Raw genomic sequence first — 19,412 nt, 5'->3', positions numbered from 1 at the left:
GTGCAGCCTAATATATCTGATGATCTTATCTTAGCACCTTTTTCTTTGGATGCTTCACAACTAACTGATGCTTTGTAAGGATATACTCATTGTTGGTTGATAGATTCAGGGGCTTTCTTTCATGTGACCCCTCATAGAGAGTGGTCTCAGTCCTATCATAGTATGATTGGATCTGTCCGTTTGGGTAATGACCTAGCATTGGAAATTGTTAGTATTGGTGACGTCTAACTGCATTTTGATTCAGGTAGCATGTTTACTCTTCATGATGTACATCATGTACCAACTCTCACGAAGAGCCTTATCTATCCTAGCACCTTATGCAAGATGTTATGCTTATCGGTTGTTCTTTTCCCATATTAAGGTCAATCAGGTAGATTGTCCCTAATCAAATGAGTAGAAGGCCAAGATGGCCAAGATCCCTTACGCATGTGTAGTGTGTAGTTTGATGTATGCCATGATAGCCATTCTTCCTCACATAGCATTTGCAATGGGAGTTGTAGTACACTATATGGCTACACCACACCAGTAACATTGAGACATCGTGAAGGATATCATGAGGTACTTGAAAAACACTACAAATATGAGCATTTTCTATGGTGGTCAGGATACTACAGTCGTGGGTTGCATTGACTCCAACTATGTAAGACATGTAGATAGTAGGAAGTCCACCTCTAGGTATGTCTTCAGTTTTCCTAGAGATGTTGTTTCTTGGATGTTCAGGGTGTAGGAATGCACAACCTTATCTACTACTAAGACAGAGTGTGTTGCATCCATTGAGACTTACAAGGAGGCCCTATGGTTAGGCCGTCTAATGACATGGATTTGGATTCTATGAGTGCTATTTAGTTGGCCAAGAATCCGGTCTTCATTATCCAAAGACAAAGCACACTAAGGTGCGCTATCACTTCATCATGGAGATGGTAGAGGACAAGTTTATTGAGCTTGTCAATATCTCAACGGATGAGAATCCTACAGATCTGCTCAATAAAAGTCTCTTAGTGGAACATTTTACCTTCCTTAGGAAGATGATGCGCATAGGATGAGACAACATATATTTCTTATCCTACTGTGATTTATGTACATTTATACTTTGTCATATTTTCTTGTTCTCTCCTCACTAGAGGCGCATTTACCTTTAAGTGGAAGGTTGTTGGAATAAATGTGCATGTGCCTACGTCACTTTGTATTCACTTCACACACCATGACTGTACACATGTACACTACAAGTGGAAGGCAGCCATCACTATCACTTTATTCTTTATTCTTTTTGTGACTATTGAATAAGGGAACTTTATTATTTATTCTTTCCATGACTATTGAATAAGGGATCACACATTCTCACCATTGGAGCTCTCTCTCTCTCTCTCTCTCTCTCTCTCTCTCTCTCTCTCTCTCTCTCTCTCTCTCTCTCTCTCTCTCTCTCTCTCTCTCATCCACCATAGCTCTTTCTTTGCTCTTGCTTCAACTTGTGTGCTTCCACTTATGCTCTACCTTTCATTTCCAATCCAATATGCCCCTTGGAGAACTTTTTTCCATGTGGGCACTAGTTTCTAGGGAAAATCTAATCTCTGAGCCTTGATTTTTAGCTCCGTGAAAAATAACAGATCCTCCCACCCAAGGCCTTCCCATTGACACACCATGAGCTTAACCTTGCAAATCCAATGTCTCACCAATGTAGCCCAAGTTTATTGGGCACTTGGCCTCTTTAGCAATTGAAAGACCATTCTAGAAGCCTTATCTTAGAAGGAGTCAATTCCAAGTCCTCCCTCTTTTTTAGCAATTGTGACAAAATCCCACAAAAATCACATGCCATTGCTCGAATTCATCATTTGCCCACAAGAATGAGTAAAAATGCTTTTCTAACAAAATCTATGTAGTTGCTAGAGTGGGAAAGATAGCTAAAATGAAAATGATATTTGTAATAACTAGAAAGGAGTTTAGGATCACCAATTTGCGTCCAACGGAAAAGGCTCCTTGGGCCCATTTGGATAGTTATGGCCTTAGTCTTTTAGGCAAACCGTTGGAATCCTTGTTCTTGAGTAAGGCCCAATCACCTCAAATGAAAACGGCTCCTTGGGACCATTTGGATAGTTATGGCCTTAGTATTTTAGGCAAACCATTGGAATCCTTGTTCTTGAGTAAGGCCCAATCCCGACGGGCACCCCAAGCATCTAAAAACCTCCCCTTTGTGTATCACCCTAAATCCATAAGCAAAGATCCACTTTGGATCCTCATCTATTCCAAGATATAACAATTCGGCTTGGCTTTTGCTTATGAGGGATCCAAAAATATGTGCGAAGTCCTAAAAAACTCCAAGAGAGCATCGACTTGGAATCTCTCAATAGCAATAATATTAGAAGTGTCATCTACCAAAAATTAAGATACAAAGCAATCATTCTCTAGTAGTTTCAAAGGATGAAGGATACCTCTTTGTACCAACCAAACCATTCTACAAACTAGTCAATCATCCGTACCTCATTGATTTAACCAAGTCAAAGGTTTCGTAGAACTCCATTAACATTCACTTGTTGTAGCATTGGAAAAGAGTCCATCCACTCCATCCAGAATCTTTCCAATCTTGAGACTCCCTTCACAATGGATGAGTCGGAGTGTGCCCTTACCAGCATGAAGAAAGAAAAGACCCATGGCATAGATGCGAGTTAATGAGTGGTGCAAGAAAGGTCACCTCCCTCATGAGGTAAATTTTGTGATGATCAAGCTTATCCTGAGATTGAAACTAGGGCGTATAAAATATTGAATTTGACCAAAGCCATAGATTAGGAAATTGCTAGCAACCACCATGAAATTTCTCGAAGCTCTTGACCTTCTTTAACTTGCCTCTACTTCATTTTGATACTCTTTGTAAGGTTCACAACTTGGAACCTACGAAGTATCTAGACTCTTGCCATAGTCTTTTCTCACAAAAATAGTATGTCTTTACTAGAAAGACTCCTCAAATTAGACACAACATTGTTGAAGATCAATGCTCCACCCCTTAAATAATTGTGTAAGTAATAATTGAGTCGATTTCTATGGAAACCCCATATTAGGAGAAGGCATTTATGAGCAACACATTGCCTTGTGGTTCTTATCTCAATACCGATATGGTCAGATAGCTTGAGACAAACTCTAGAAGGGGTTGGCACATTACTAACCTAGCTAGATGCACATGTAGAGCCATCACTAGACTAGGCTCTTATTTGGATGAAGTCTAGAAGTGTGGAGGGGGCACAAGCCCCATCTGCAAAAGGGATGTAGGGGTGCCCCCGCCCCCACTTTGCTCAATGGGACATTACATGATATACTATATAGGATTCATGAACCTACCAAATATACATTCAATAGTTACTTTTGCTTGCATGCTCAACAAAACATGAATGAAATGCTCTATTTAGTGTAACATTTGTGGCTCGTTTTACATGTTTCAATCACTCTTTTCTACATACGTAACCTTTACTCTCTCGTTTCTTACGTGCTATAGGAGCTTCCCTAATAGAATATCCTTATTCATGGGAACCATTGTGGCATATTCTCTGCTTCCCAAAAGAAAATCTTTTTTCAAATCATAAGACCAAGTAAAATAGGTTGTTCAAGCTCTACTTACAAAATAAATAAAATTTGGTGCTCAAATAAGCATGCATGAAATGCTCTATTTAGTGTACCATTTGTGACTCATTTTACATGTTTCAACCACTCTTTTCTACAAGTGTAACCTTTGCTCTCTCTCATTTCCTACGTGCTATAGAAGATTCCCTAACAAAAAAGCCTTACTGATGGGAACCATTGTAGCATATTCTATGCCTCCTTTAAATTTTTCGTTTTTCAAATCACACCAAGTCAAATAGGTTGCTCAAACTCTACTTGCAAGATAAATAAAGTTTGGTGCTCTTATTGGTGTCATTGAATGCTTGACGTCACCCTATGTAGCAATAGAGTTGCATTTGCACTACTGCACATATGCAAAACCATACATATGACATTATCCTGTCATTATTTTATTGGGATCTTGAGTCACATGCACATATGCAAAACCATACATATGACATTATCCTGTCATTATTTTATTGGGATCTTGAGTCACAATTCATGTAAATTAAGGAGACTTGAAGAGTTCATGTATAATTAAGATTGATGGTGAATAAACATGATGCAATGGAGGGTACAGCAAACTTATAAGCATTGCTCATAAGGTGCTTATGGATAAAGGGTGCCATAATTTGCCAAGTGGGTAAGCAAATAGGATAACGAGAGTCCAAAGGCTTTGTATTTTTTATGAAAGAAACTTCTCCACACATTTCTTTTATGGTGCAACAATTTTATGCATACAACATTGAAAAGATTTTCATTTATTGACTATTGGTGTTTTTCTTCTAAACATATGAGGAATGCCTTATTTTGAAGAGTAAAGTGCTAAGACTATTCTTTTTAAATTGTTCAAGCATTCTTTCCAAGAAGAGTTTGGGGCATTTTTTTCGAACAAACTCACACAATATTTTACAACTATTCATGACCATAAAACATTACATAGAAATAATCATCAATCTAAGCACATTGACAAGGATCTTATTAGACTTATAAGCAAGTTCAACAATCCTTATTAGACTTATCAACATTAAATGCTAGGTATCTTAAAGTTTCAATAATCCTTTTTGTTTCTCAAGGCTAAAGAAAAATGTTTTGCCTAGTGTTTGAAGTAAAATATTTCATGCCACATGGATGAGGTTTTTGGCGAGCTCTAAATGTCAAGGAAATCTACATGGATCAAAGGCTCAATTCAACGGACAAAGACAATCAATTATGAATCTTGTTTCAACTTCTTAGTTTGACCAATAATCTAGGTTCCATCAACTTCATGAGTTTACGATTAAGAAGAGTCGTCATTTGCAATAACACTTTATTAAGACCAAATAAAGTTGGTTTTTTAAGTCACAAAAGTGGCTAAAATCAAGGGACATAAACAAGATTACAGATATATAGCTACTTCAAATCAATGGACAAGGACAATCAATTATGATTCTTGTTTCAACGTCTTAGTCTAGCCAATAATCTAGTGCGTACCATCAATTTCACAAGTTCACAATTAGAAAGAGTTGTCTTTGACACTTAAAGAATCAATTTTACAAACATGGAATTTGTTCTCAAGTTTGGACGAAATTTCTCATTCTTATCTCTAAGCCTCATCATGTCCTAAACCGTATTGTTTATGTTCCCTCTGATTGCAGTATCTTCTAAGCTAAGATCTAAGCCCTGCATTTTTGCAAATTATGTAGAGATTTAAGTGCTCAACCAACATTTTAATCTCTTGATGTTTGCAACAACTAAAACATTGTTCGAGGATGGAAATAGTACTGGTAATCTTCACCTTTATTATCAGTTTCATAAGATTTCAAGTGCCATGGATAGCCAAGCAAAATGTACTACAGCATTCTGAAAAAGGCATGGCATTCTTGGTAAGCTTAATTTATAGGCCTAGAACCACAAAGGTAATCGTGTACCTTGGCTATCCTGCAGGCCTAGGGATAACTATGAAATCGAGCCCGGAGCCACAACTGGCTAAAGCCAATTTTGTGTTCAAATTAGAAGACTAGGTTTAATAAACACAAACGAAGTAAGAACAAACTAGTGCTCGACCTTTCAGAAGCAAGGTTATCAAGAAACCTTCTCGAATTTTCCATTTGATTGTGAGATTCAACGGTGAAGATCAATTGAATCTGACAGCACCTCTACTGCTGGTTACCCTGGTATAAAAAGGACTAAACAACACAAAGATCAAGTGAATCTCACAGCACCTCTACTGCTGGTCACCCTGGTATAAAAAGGACTTATCCACATGATGCTCAGTAATCGTATCCCGTCACAGTTTGTGACTACCTAACTTCATAGGGTTACATGGCCCCAACATGTTGCTTCCGCCTTGATAAGGAACTACATGAACTTTCTGAAAGAAGGAATCAATCATACACTATACAAAAGCACATGAAACATAGCTGTTCACCCGCTAGATACATAAATTACTGCCACCATCGTCCACAATTGGAGGTTTAGCATTTGGTTGTTGCAAGTATCCATGTGCCTGTCAGCTGGCCCTTTCTCACATGTGATGAATGCAAGACATCTACATGGACTAGAAGATGACATAATAAAAGACCTAAAAGATGCCCGACTACAATAGTCATTCCAAATCATATTACTGACATTATGATGTGGGTTAACATCTGTAAAGAGTAACCCACAACTTCATTTGTATTAAACTCATGGCAATAATTTTCAGTCAAAATATTGGCTAAAACTAAAAATAAAGGGTGGCCACTTCTATATATTTCAAAACCCCGCAACGCATTACTTTTCCTTTGAATTCAGACTATTTACCAGAATAACATACTTCAGGCCACGACTACAAAAGAAAATCAAAAGTTCTTTCGAAGGATAAGGTGCATTTGATATTTCTCAGGTAACAGAAATGACATCCAAAAGTATGTTTCTAAATATCTATTCTGATCGGATGGCTGAGGCTTCTGTTATCAAAATGAAAAACAAAACAGGGACAGTAAGCCATTACTTTATTTCCACTTGGTGCCTATATTCTGGGGATCCCAAGTATGTGATGGCCTCAATAACACAGCATAAAAGATCCAACAGGCTTATGAACATTGCAATGGAACACCAGGCTGACACCTTGAATATCAGAAGATACAAGAACATCTTTATACTTCAGTCTTTGGATGAGCCCTGCACTGGATAAGGTAGATACTCACGATCCGTTGGGGTCCGGACTGTCTGCCCACTAGCATCAACAATTGCTGACACAGCTGCCAGAGCTGCACCTGCAGCAACACCGACTCGCATGCTTCGAGCTGTAACAAGAAAACACACATATTTATGTAACAAAATTGGCTCATATAACACCCCTTACACACCACCCACTGCAGCCCAAGACACACCCTGGGGGCAGGTTGGCTGCACAAAACAAGCCTCCAAAAAACCCTTCATCCCTTCTATCCGAAAACAAATGAAAAATCTAAATAAAAGAAAGAACACTAATATAAGAAGTGTCAAAGCACCCCTCCAAAAGACACATGTTTTGACCAACATACTGCTCCAGCACACAGAATGAGTAGATCCTCCAATTACATAAATCAAATCTGCGCTTAGGGAGTGCTTTGAGCCTCTCTTTCTTTGTTCAAATTCAAATCTCAATTTGACTTTGCCTTGTAAAAGTATTGTTTTTGTTCTCTTGTTACATGAAACACATTTGAGAAGTTCATTACTAGACAATGGAATGAGATAACAAACAGGGAAACTCTGAAAAGAAACATTGTGTCTCACTACAACCTTGAATGGTTCTAAACGTCCATCCACATACATTAGCAAGGTGCACTGAACCAGCCTTTTAACAGTACAATTGTAAAGTAAAATATGTAATACTAGTGCTTTGAACTAGAAACCTGTAACACCCAGCTAGGGTCTATCCTGCACATAACACAACACAAGCCATACAAGCACATGAGCTGGCATCCAATACTGTGAGCATACATGCAGGAGCAACAGTGCACCCTGAGAGAGAGAACAAAACCTGAATCAATGATGACAAAACCAGGACTGCATACAATGCTGAAGAAGAAGACAGACTGGACCCGCGCACGGGCCACCAGACTCATGCATGAGGTTTTTTTCAGTGGGAGGGGTGGGCGGGGGGTAGAGAGAGGAGAAACGATACTGCAAATGCAGGTTGGATAAAGAAGATGCTCCCAAATTTTTTATTGAGGAGACTAGTATCACTCATGGTCGCACTGTTATCCGAGCATCTTGCTGGTATGTGCTGAATTCTGCAAGGTCTCTCAAAACATCAGTGTCATTTTCTCCTTTCTCATTTCATTACCTCTTGGCAATATATTCTTTGCTTTACAGTTTGGCGTCCTGCTGATCTCCAAAAGGAGGCTAGTTCGTTACAGAAAAAAGTGCTGACCACTTCCAAGCTGCTTGATTGGCTAGACAAAGATTTGCATCAAGATCAATCGAATTGAATGGCTCAATTGGGGCTGCAAATGGTGAGTAATGCTGTCATTCCTGAGTGGTCTCGTCTTTATTCCTTTTGTGACAATGCCAGTACTTTCGGGTGCCTAACGGCTGTGGCCACATATGGGCCAGAATGCAGAAGCAGCTTGAGCCACATGTGTGGGTAGGTTTTTTTTTCCTTTTTTTTTTTTGGGAGGGGGGGAGACTGCAAATGCATGCAAGTTGGATAAACAAGATGCCACCAGATTTTTTATTGAAGAGACTAGTATCACTCATGGTTGCACAGTTATCCATGCATCTTGGTGATATGTGCTAAATTCTGCAAGGCCTCTCAAAACATCATAGTCATTTCTCCCTACTCATTTGATTCTCTCTTGGCAATAGATTCTTTGCTTTACAGTTTGGTGTCCTCCTGATCTCCGAAAGGAGGCTAATTAGTTACATGTAGAAGTGCTGGCCACTTCCAGGCTGCCTGATTGGCTAGATAAAGATTTGCATAGAGATAAATTTAATCAAATGGCTTGATTGGGGCTGCAAATGGTGAGTAATGCTGTCATCCCTTCCTTCATCACATACGCCAGTACTTTCAAGTGACTTAAGGCTATAGCCACATGTGGTCCGTCGTGCAAGAGCAACTTGAGTGATATAATTCATTGCCTGCACTCGATGTTTGTGGAACTTGATGACTTTCTAAAAAGGTCAACTAATCGGACCTACCATAAGTAGAGATAGGTTACTGAGAAATTCAATAAAGTTTGGCGTGCTCGGGATAGCAAAGTAAAGTGGCAAAACAAATTTCTTCAATTGTGGAGATCCAAGATTCCTTATCAAGGGAAAGTTTTTATATGGAAACCGGTTTTTATCAAAGGTCTTCCCACTAGAGATGTGCTACATGACCGCAAGATCTCACATGGTAGATGTATCTTCTGTACTACATTTGATGAGACGTTGATCCATCTATTCATCTCCTGCCCTCTACCAAGATAGATTTGAAGCTTCGTTTCCCATGTATGGACCTCCGTAACTCCACAACGGACAGTCTCCGTTCATGGGTCCTAGGCAAGATGCCTTCTTTGTCCACTTTGCAATTAGATCATCCCTGCCTCTTCCATTTTCTCAGATGGACAGCTCTTTGGCACATTTGGCGAACCCATAATGCCTTCATTTTTTATTTGGCCTTGGGTATTCGTGGTCATGTGGCCCATGTTCAAGGATTACTGTTATGGCAGTAAATTTGTTTCCTTTGCACTAATTAGATATAAGGAAAAGTGCATTGGAGCTGGCCACTGATGAGTGGTCACAGGTTATGGTGGACCCACGCGGTGGGTTAGAGGAAAGATAGTTTACACTTCCACCTATCCAGCTATTAGCAACTAATCTGTTCCAATCAAGTTGAAAACTAGGGTCACAGAAAGGATTGATACCTTGAAGTGTGGGCTAGATCCACCAGAACAGACAATTACAATCAACAAGATGACATGATCATGAAATGCTTGTACAATGTGCATGTGTGGGCTGAAAGCTTGAAATGCACATTTCTTTGCATAGGAAAGTCACATGAAGATTCTGATACCGTTTTTGCGATGTACGCAGAAAAAGCTTTCATATGACACCCATATTGGGGGTTCCCTAAATTTTAGGAGGTCCTTAAATTTTAGGAGCCTCAAATTAACCTAAAAATGCTAGTCCTAAAAAATAGGGATGTCATTCTAAAAATAGCAAATTCTAAACTCTGATTCTGCTTACTAAATTTGGTTGTTTCTATTCTTGACAGTATTCAGCCCAAAAAGGAAGGCCATAGAGAAGAGACAAGTGTCAAGACACTTGTCACACAAGTTTCCAAGTGTCCCACCACTTGTCACATCTCATGACATGTGGCTGGACACTTGTCTTGTGCTACTCCACTTTCCCCTTTTGTACTAGCTCTTCCCTCTCCTATAAATAAGAGCTCGTTTTTCTTCATTCAGCATCATTTTTCTTTGTTGTAAACTCATGTACAGCACCCACAGATAGCCAAAAACTGGCCCTATCCATCCCCATCATCATCCCCTACTTCTCCATTATCAAAATCCTCCATATTCCCTCTTCTATCATTGCTGTTTTACAGGACAACAAGCCTGTAAATTCATTACAGCACCTCCTTCTCGAGCTCTTTCTTCCATTTTAGCAACAAGAAGCAATCAGAAAGCAAGTCGAAGACCTACTCAACCGTGGGCAAATTAGGCCAAGTAGCTCACCATTTTGTTGACCGGTTCTTCTTGTTCAAAATAAAGATGGCACATTCAGGATGTGCATTGATTATCGAGCCCTCAACAAAATCACTGTGAAGAATCGGTTTAGCAGCGCTTCATGAAAGAAGGAAAGTACACATAGCGAAGCAATGTCCAAACAAAGGACAAAGCAAGGTTTCTGACAACAAGCCTAAGTCGCTAGTGAAAATCAATGCTATCGATGATGTAGTTGCAAACACAACTCACACTCCAGAGATGCGCAAATTATTAAAAGCTTGGGGACAGCTGCAAGGTAAGCAAGCACTATTCTTGATAGATCTTGGGACGAATGAAAATGTCATTTCCTTGCAATTAGCTAAAGAGCTTGGATTAAAGAATGAAGAGATGGACACTCCGACAGAAGTTCACCAAGCTTTAAATACCGATGAAGGTGACACACTGAAGACTGTGACACCTTACATTGGCAAGCTCAAGTTTCAAATTCAAGGCTACAGTGATGAAGATACCTTCTGTATCGGAGACCTTGATGGTTGCGATGTGATTCTTGGTATGCCCTGGAATCATAGAGTAGATTCAACCATCTTCTCTCAGAAAAAGAAGGTAAAACTCACCAACAAAGGCAAGAAGTACGAGATCCAAGCTGGAGTTTCTGGAGACACCATACCTATGGTAAGCCATATGCAAGTCTCTAGAGCAATTAAAGATTGTGTTCAATGTTGTTTGCTTTATGTCACTGATGTAAAAGATAATATGAATACTGAAAACCAAGAGCGACTTCAGCTCTTGGAAAAGTATAAAGATTGTTTTTCGGAAGATCTTTCTTATCAGCTTCCCCCAGATTGGCCAGAAGACCATCATATTGATATTATTCCGGGCAGTTCTCCTCCTAATATAGCACCATACCGTGTAAGCCGTCCTCAACAAGAAAAAATCAGAAAGCAAGTCGAAGACCTGCTCAACCGTGGGCTAATTAGGCCAAGTAGCTCACCATTTTGTTCACCGGTTCTTCTTGTTCAAAAGAAAGATAGCACATTTAGGATGTGCATTGATTATCGAGCCCTCAATAAAATCACTGTGAAGAATCGGTTTCCTATTCCCAGAATTGACGACATTTTGGATCGTCTAGGAGGCTCAAAGATTTTCAGCCGCATTGATCTAAAGAGTGGTTATCATCAAATTAGGGTAATACCATAAGATATACACAAAACTACTTTCCGTGCTTCATACGGTCTTTATGAATTCTTGGTGGTTCCTTTCGGATTAACCAATGCACCAGCCACCTTTAATCGAATGATTGAGCGCATCTTTAGAGAGCATCGACAATATGTCGGTACTTTCTTTGATGATATTCTTGTCTTTAGCAAGAATGAAGAGGAGCATCATCAGCACTTGGAGATTGTTCTACAATTACTTCAACAAAATCAACTCTTGGTAAATGGTAAAAAGAGTGAATTTTTCATGCATAAAATAAATTACCTTGGGCATGTCATCTCTTCTAAAGGGATTCAAATGGATCCTGAAAAGATCAAGATAATCCAAGAATGGCCTCATATTCATGACGTACATGAGGTGCGATCGTTTCTTGGCTTATGCTCTTATTACCGCGGCTTCATCAAGCATTTTGCACATATGGCTTCTCCACTTCATGACCTTACAAAGAAGAAGACCTCTTTCCAATGGAAGGCAAAAGAGAAGGCAGCCTTCACAAGGCTGAAAACAGCTCTTACTTCTGGACATGTTCTTATCATTCCAGATTTGGTAAAACCATTTGTGGTGGAAGCAGATGCTTGCAGTGATTGTATTGGTGCAGTGCTAAATCAAGAAGGCCATGCTGTAGCCTTTGAAAGCCGCCGTCTAAATGGTGTGGAGAAAATGTATGACATTTATGAAAAGGAGCTCTTAGCAGTAGTTCATGCTTTGAAGATATGAAAACATTATCTTTTAGGCAATGAATTCCTTATTAAAACTGATCATCAGAGCTTGAAGTATTTCAAGACTCAAAAGCATTTGCAAGAGAAACATGCAAGATAGGAAAATTTCTTGTCTATGTTTCATTTTCAAATTATGTACACTCCAGGGAAACAAAATGTAGTTGCTGATGCACTTTCCAGAGTGCCTCACATTACAACTATTACAGTGGCTCATCATGAAGATTTTCAAACAATGAAGAATACTTATAATGAAGATATTGATTTTGCAGCAATTTGATCAAATTTACAGCAAGGAGGTTCTCATCCAGATTATTCCATCAAAGACGGTTACCTTCGCATGAACAATCGCCTTTGTGTCACTCTTCCTGTTCGACAAAAGGTACTTAAAGAAAGTCATGAACCCCCTTATGCAGGGCATAGAGGGAGGGCAGCCACTCTAAGTGCAATTGAGCGCTACTTTTATTGGCCAACATTACGAAGAGATACACATAACTTCATTGAGGCTTGTCTAGTATGCCAAAAATCCAAGTATGATAGGCAAAAGACTCCAAGATTGTTGCAACCTCTTCCAGTGCCCAAAGATCCATGGAAATCTATCACAATGGATTTCATCTCAGGTATTCCAAGAACACCTCAAGGTCATGATATGATTTAGGTCATAATTGATCGATTCAGCAAGCAATCACATTTTATTCCATGTCATAAAACATTGAAATCTGCACAAGCTGCAAAACTTTTCATTTAACATATCTTCAGATTACATGGTATGCCTTCTAAGATCATTTCAGATAGAGACTCCAAATTCACAAGTAACTTTTGGCATGCTTTATTTGAGAATTTGGAAACCACTTTAAAGTTCTCCTCAGCTTTTCATCCTCAAACTGACGGCCAAACAGAGGTAATGAATCTCACTCTTTTGGATATATTGAAAGCTTATGTTAGTGAACATAAGTCACAATGGGTGAAATATCTTCCATTATTGGAGTTTGCTTACAACAATATAGTGCACTCATCCACAGGGAAAGCTCCAAATGAAATAGTACAGGGTAAAGTGATTCCTCCTCCAATTATTCGCACTAAAGATAAGATTTTTGCTGCTGATGAGTTTGCTTTAGATTTAAAAACAGCAAGGGATCAAGTTCAAGTCGCTATCAAAGTTGCCCAAGAGCGACAAAAGAAGCAAGCAGATAAACGAAGAAGACCTTTGGCTTTTGAAAAAGGTCAATATGTCTTGCTAAAGTTTGATAAAAGCAGGCTCAAACAAGGTTCCGGTTAAAATTCATCTTTTCCAAAGCTCTCCAGTAGATACTTTGGACCCTTCAAAGTGATTGAGAAAATAAATGAAGTTTCTTATCGACTTGAGCTTCCTGCTCATTGGAAAATACACAATGCTTTTCATGTAAGTTTGCTAAAACCTTACATAGGACCAGAACCAAAAGAACCCATTACTGAAGATCCCCCAGAAGTTGAAGAAACAGAGCAACTCTTGGAACCTGAACAGATTAAGTGGCCTTGTGACACGAAAATTCTTACTAAAACTCAAGAATCTACCCACAACAGATGCACAATGGGTAGATGAAAAATTCATGAAGGATTACCCAGACATTCTTCAACCATATCAAGAAGCTTTTCAGTTAAGGACAGTTGAATAAAAGCCAAAGGCTTGTCACAACTCTATAGAAACAGAATTTGTATCCTTTTTCATTAATTTGTCTATATAATGATTTATTAAATTTATTTCATTTGCACTAATTAGATATAAGGAAAAGTGCATTGGAGCTGGCCACTGATGAGTGGTCACAGGTTATGGTGGACCCACGCGGTAGCTTAGAGGAAAGATAGTTCACACTTCCTCCTATATGGCTGATTGGGCGCCTGTGACCAGAACTCACGCATATCAGGGTTAGACTCGCACACAGAAAGAATTGATGCCTTGAAGTATGGGCTAGATCCGCCAGAACAGACAGTTACAATTAACAAGATGGCATGATCATGAAATGTTTGTACAATGTGCATGTGTGGGCTGAAAGCTTGAAATGCACATTTCTTTGCATAGGAAAGTCACATAAAGATTATGATACCGTTTTTGCGATGTACATGGAAAAAGCTTTCATATGACACCCATATTGGGGGGTCCCTAAATTTTAAGAGCCTCAAATTAGCCTAAAAATGCTAGTCCTAAAAAATAGGGATGTCGTTCTAAAAATAGCAAATTCTGAACTCCGACTGTGCTTACTAAATTTGGTTGTTTCTATTCTTGACAGTATTCAATCCAAAAAGGAAGGCCATAGAGAAGAGACAAGTGTCAAGACACTTGTCACACAAGTTTCTAAGTGTCCCACCACTTGTCACATCTCATGACATGTGGCTAGACACTTGTCTTGTGCTACTCCACTTTCCCCTTTTGTACTAGCTCTTCCCTCTCCTATAAATAAGAGCTCGTTTTTCTTCATTCAGCATCATTTTTCTTTGCTATAAACTCATGTACAGCACCCACAGATAGCTAGAAACTAGCCCCATCCATCCTCATTATCATCCCCCACTTCTCCATTATTAAAATCCTCCATATTCCCTCTTCTATCACTGCTATTTTACAGGACAACAAGCCTGTAAATTCATTACAGCACCTCCTTCTCGAGCTCTTTCTTCCATTTTAGCAACAAGAAGCAAGCCCTATCCATGTACTGCTGATCAACGATGGAGACGAGGGTGAAGAATGTCGACGCCTTTGACGATGATGAGGTCTTCCACGAGAAGGAAGTGACTCTTCGTTACTAGAAGAGGGTCCATTAGAGTAGGCGCTAGATGACTTTAAAGAAGAGGATGAGCTTTGACGCGATCTCTTTCTTTGTCTTGAAGTAGAATGAGACTGCCTCTTAGAAGTAGTTGGACTTCTTGATCACCTCCTTTCATTGGTATGGCTTTGTCTCCTTGAAGCAGATGGGCTTCTTTCCTTGAATTCTTTGGGATTCTCAACTTTTTCTAGTTTGAGAAGTTTCTCACAAATTTGCTGATTCTCCTCTCTAAGACTTTGAATGGCTTGAAAGATAGCATTTGACTGATCCATTGAGACTCTAAGAAAAATATGCTCAAGCACTCAATGCAAGGGCTGAAAACAAACAAACTTATAATTGTAAGCACTACCAGTGTTGGGGTGAGGACCGAGCCAAAGCTCTGATACCACTGTAAACGCCCCAAACAACGTAGTATCCTTAACAATTATGATATTCGCTATTTTTCGAGATTTAATATAAAAGAGAATGAACACTTAAAGCTGAAAATGAAAATTACTCACAAAATTACAGCCATGAAAATGTAAAAGTAAGGGAGACAAGATTGAGGGTTGAAGATGGGCAAACCCCCCCCCCCCCCCAAGAAATGTATTTCTGCTCAACCCAAGTCCCTTAGGGAAGAGCTCAATTACAATCAACCTGAGAGTGAGGAGAAGTAATTCTCACTCTCACAAGATCATGCAAAGATGTACAAACACACATGCATTATCTATTATGCAATGATAAGAATTGATTTCTTTACAATATGAGAGAAAAAAAAAAAGGGAAAATCAGCCTTTCTCCATCGTTGATCAGCAATACATGGATAAGGCTTGCTTCTTGTTGCTAAAATGGAAGAAAGAGCTCGAGAAGAAGGTGCTTTAATGAATTTACAGGCTTGCTGTCCTGTAAAACAGCAGTGATAGAAGAGGAAATATGGAGGATTTTGATAATGGAGAAGTGGGGGATGATGATGGGAATGGATGGGGCCAGTTTCTAGCTATCTGTGGGTGCTATACATGAGTTTACAACAAAGAAAAATGATGCTGAATGAAGAAAAACGAGCTCTTATTTATAGGAGAGGGAAGAGCTAGTACAAAAGGGGAAAGTGGAGTAGCACAAGACAAGTGTCCAACCACATGTCATGAGATGTGACAAGTGGTGGGACACTTGGAAACTTGTGTGACAAGTGTCTTGACACTTGTCTCTTCTCTATGGCCTTCCTTTTTGGGCTGAATACTGTCAAGAATAGAAACAACCAAATTTAGTAAGCACAGTCGGAGTTCAGAATTTGCTATTTTTAGAATGAGATCCCTATTTTTTAGGACTAGCATTTTTAGGCTAATTCGAGGCTCCTAAAATTTAGGGACCTCCTAAAATTTAGGGACCCCCCAATATGGCTGTCATATGAAAGATTTTTCCGTGTACATCGCAAAAACAGTATCAGAATCTTCATGTGACTTTCCTATGCAAAGAAATGTGCATTTCAAGCTTTCAGCCCACACATGCACATTGTACAAGCATTTCATGATCATGCCATCTTGTTGATTGTAACTGTCTGTTCTGGCGGATCTAGCCTACACTTCAAGACATCAATCCTTTCTGTGTGCGAGTCTAACCCTGATATGCGTGAGTTCTGGTCACAGGCGCCCAATCGGCCATATAGGTGGAAGTGTGAACTATCTTTCCTCTAACCCACCGCGTGGGTCCACCATAACCTGTGACCACTCATCAGTGGCCAGCTCCAATGCACTTTTTCTTATATTTAATTAGTGCAAAGGAAACAAATTTAATAAATCATTATATAGACAAATTAATGAAAAAGGATACAAATTCTGTTTCTATAGAGTTGTGGCAGTTTCAACGGACTTGATCCTTCCTGATGTGGCTACTCCTTGGCTATCATTTGTTTTTCAATGTTCATCCGCATAGACCCAAAGTTTTTGACGATCAGATTTTGATGTACAAAATGGTTAGCACTCTACTGAAACGTAGAGGTAGATTAAAAAAGAATTTAGATAACAAATCTTTTAACATATGTGTACTACCTTTCCTCGAGGTGAAAAGTGAAAAGAATTCTTCTTTTTGCAATGTCGAAGATTTTTAACTCCCCACGCGTCGTTGACAACTACGGTTCCTTGAGTCTCTACCAATCTCAGAACAGTCAAAATTTGAAAGCCATTTATTAAAACTCTATATTGTTCACTCTACTACTATTGTGCCACCGGCATGTGTTTGTGTTAGGTTCTAGTAACCTTTTGGCTTGACTTGTGATTTGTTTGGACTTTTATGGCTAGCTAGAAAGCATGATGTAAGTAGTTACGTAATCTAAGCTTCTTTGTGACCAAAAAAAAAAGATGCTGCTATTAATAGATGGCAATGACAGAGCCAGCAAATGAAAGAGACAAGGCACATGATAAAGAGGCACAAACGAGGGCCACGAAAACAACAAACTAGATAGAGGAAAGTGCTGCCTGCCTTGGAAATAGGCACAACTACCAGCAAAAGCCACTGAATTGCTCAAAATCGCTGTCCACCTACCTGAGAAAAGCTACCGACCTAGTCAAAATACTCTCGACCTACTCAAAAATGCAAGCAAACAGGTGACTCCTAAAATAAGGCCACGTGGCATACTCAGCAGAGAGTGCACAGAATAGAACATACAATTGGCAAGTCTAAGAACCTCAATCCGGTGTGCCTAGCATGAAACCGCTAATGCAAGCAAAGGACTGATGGACACAAACAATGCCACAACTCCAAATGTCCTCACCAAACTCTGACAAAATATGCCAAGAGGATGGAATACTAGAGGAATAGCTAGCAAAAGGGAAGACTTGAACACCACAATTTTTGAAAGCTCTCTCTCTAGAAGAAGATCCAAAGAATGAAGTGGTTTGAGCATGCCAATGAGAATCGAGAAGCCTCAAATGGGTCTCGCAAATGGTATCAAATTAAGGATGGATAAGCCAAATCAATAGCCTGACCAAATAACCATAGTGGGAAGCTATCAAAAACATCGAAATGCAATCTTGCCAAGGATGGACATCAAGGACCAACGGGCATGGGATGCGTATGCTAGCAACAAGGAAGTGTGGCTTGGAAAGAAGGGATAGAAACTATTGCATGATGAAAAGGCCTCGTAAATATGAAAACCTAAAAGAACTCACAACCCTCTAAATCCCCCTATGAAATTGAAAGAATAGCCAAGGAATCCAGGGCAACATTACCAATGTCAAAATCACCCTCTAAAAGGGATGGGGGGGTCCAAGGGAACCACCACAAAAGATGGTGGCAAATTGGATGGAGCCTATGGGATGAAGGGTAGCCTAAAGGGAAGAGTGAGACAATGGGAACATGTCAAGGAGGACCCTACTCAAAAGGAAACCAAAAGAAAGGGGCCAATGAAATCCATACTCTTGATGACATGTCCGAAGGATGGCCCTAAGGTAGCAATCTCCACAGTGACCAACTACTCAATGAAGATAACCGTACTACCAAGCTAGGTAAGGCCATACATTGAGAGGAGATGGATACCCAAATCTACAACATGTAGGGCTCCCCCTATGGAGCTTGGCATGGACGGTTTGGAAGTAATGGTATAGTGCCCACGCAACAAATAGGGATTCATGAAATGCCACCTTGGTGACAGAGCCCTCCTAACCATGGAGATCCTAGAGCCAATCACACCTAAATGTCATATAAATGAATGCATCGTTGTCCATGAGCCAATGCTTCTCAAAAAATGAGTATAACATAGCAAAATCCTTCATCTGATGAATGTTAAGAAAGGCCACCTCTTATCATAGCAATGAGATGTGGCTAAATATGTAGACTCCTTAGCTCCATCCTTGGTACCTAGACGAAACCTAAAGAAGAGGTATTTTCTTCTAGAACCAATTCTTAGGATGTGAAGTCTCCCCACAATGAGTACACTTCGCAAACACCTTATGCTTTTCCTCTTTGTCAAACTCAAAGTTTGAATATGACCCTAATTTGATATTCTTCCTTTACTTCTTTTTTTTTTCCCTTTTTCTCCTAAAACATTACACCTCTAAAACATTGTGTTTTCAAATGAAATGTTTTAACCAAGAAACCTTGTGTAAAGTCCCTTAATCCCCATGTGTATAAACTTATACGAGTATAAACACACTATTCATACGGTAGCATATAAATACATTTTATTCTTTGCATACCGTGACTTGTTGGGATTCTCTCACTCCCACACTCAACACTGCTCTTGCCCCATTTCTAACTCACATTTCATTGCGCACTTATCCCAACAAACTGGTATCAAAGCTGAGGCAAGAGTGTGCACACTTCCCTAGGACAGCCCGAGTCAATTCGGCTCACATGAGCAAAGAAACATCAGGCAACATTGTTTCTAACTCGTTTTCTGCTCAAGCATGTCAATAGGCATTTGTCAAACGAGATGCTAATACACGTAAAGATAATAAAAGTAGAAT

The 19,412-nt window shown here is 39.5% G+C and overlaps 1 protein-coding gene across 1 annotated transcript in view; it reads right to left on the bottom strand.

Moving 5' to 3' along the window:
• Positions 1-6,403: 6,403 nt before the first annotated feature.
• The window catches only part of OEP16-3 (Mitochondrial import inner membrane translocase subunit Tim17/Tim22/Tim23 family protein), a 32,549-nt gene continuing 19,540 nt past the window's right edge, over positions 6,404-19,412 (bottom strand). The window contains exon 3 of the mRNA XM_087676415.1: positions 6,404-6,854. Within this exon, the coding sequence (XP_087532541.1) occupies positions 6,712-6,854 (143 nt within the window). The 3' untranslated portion in view covers positions 6,404-6,711. The remainder of the gene's footprint in view (positions 6,855-19,412) is intronic.

This window comes from Lygodium microphyllum, chromosome 4 (assembly GCF_053477565.2).
Source record: "Lygodium microphyllum isolate KBCC chromosome 4, Lygodium_microphyllum_v1.1.10, whole genome shotgun sequence".
In the NCBI taxonomy this organism is placed as follows: domain Eukaryota; kingdom Viridiplantae; phylum Streptophyta; class Polypodiopsida; order Schizaeales; family Lygodiaceae; genus Lygodium; species Lygodium microphyllum.
The sequence above is the reverse complement of the archived record's forward strand: the minus strand, read 5'-3'. Positions and strand labels throughout refer to the sequence as shown.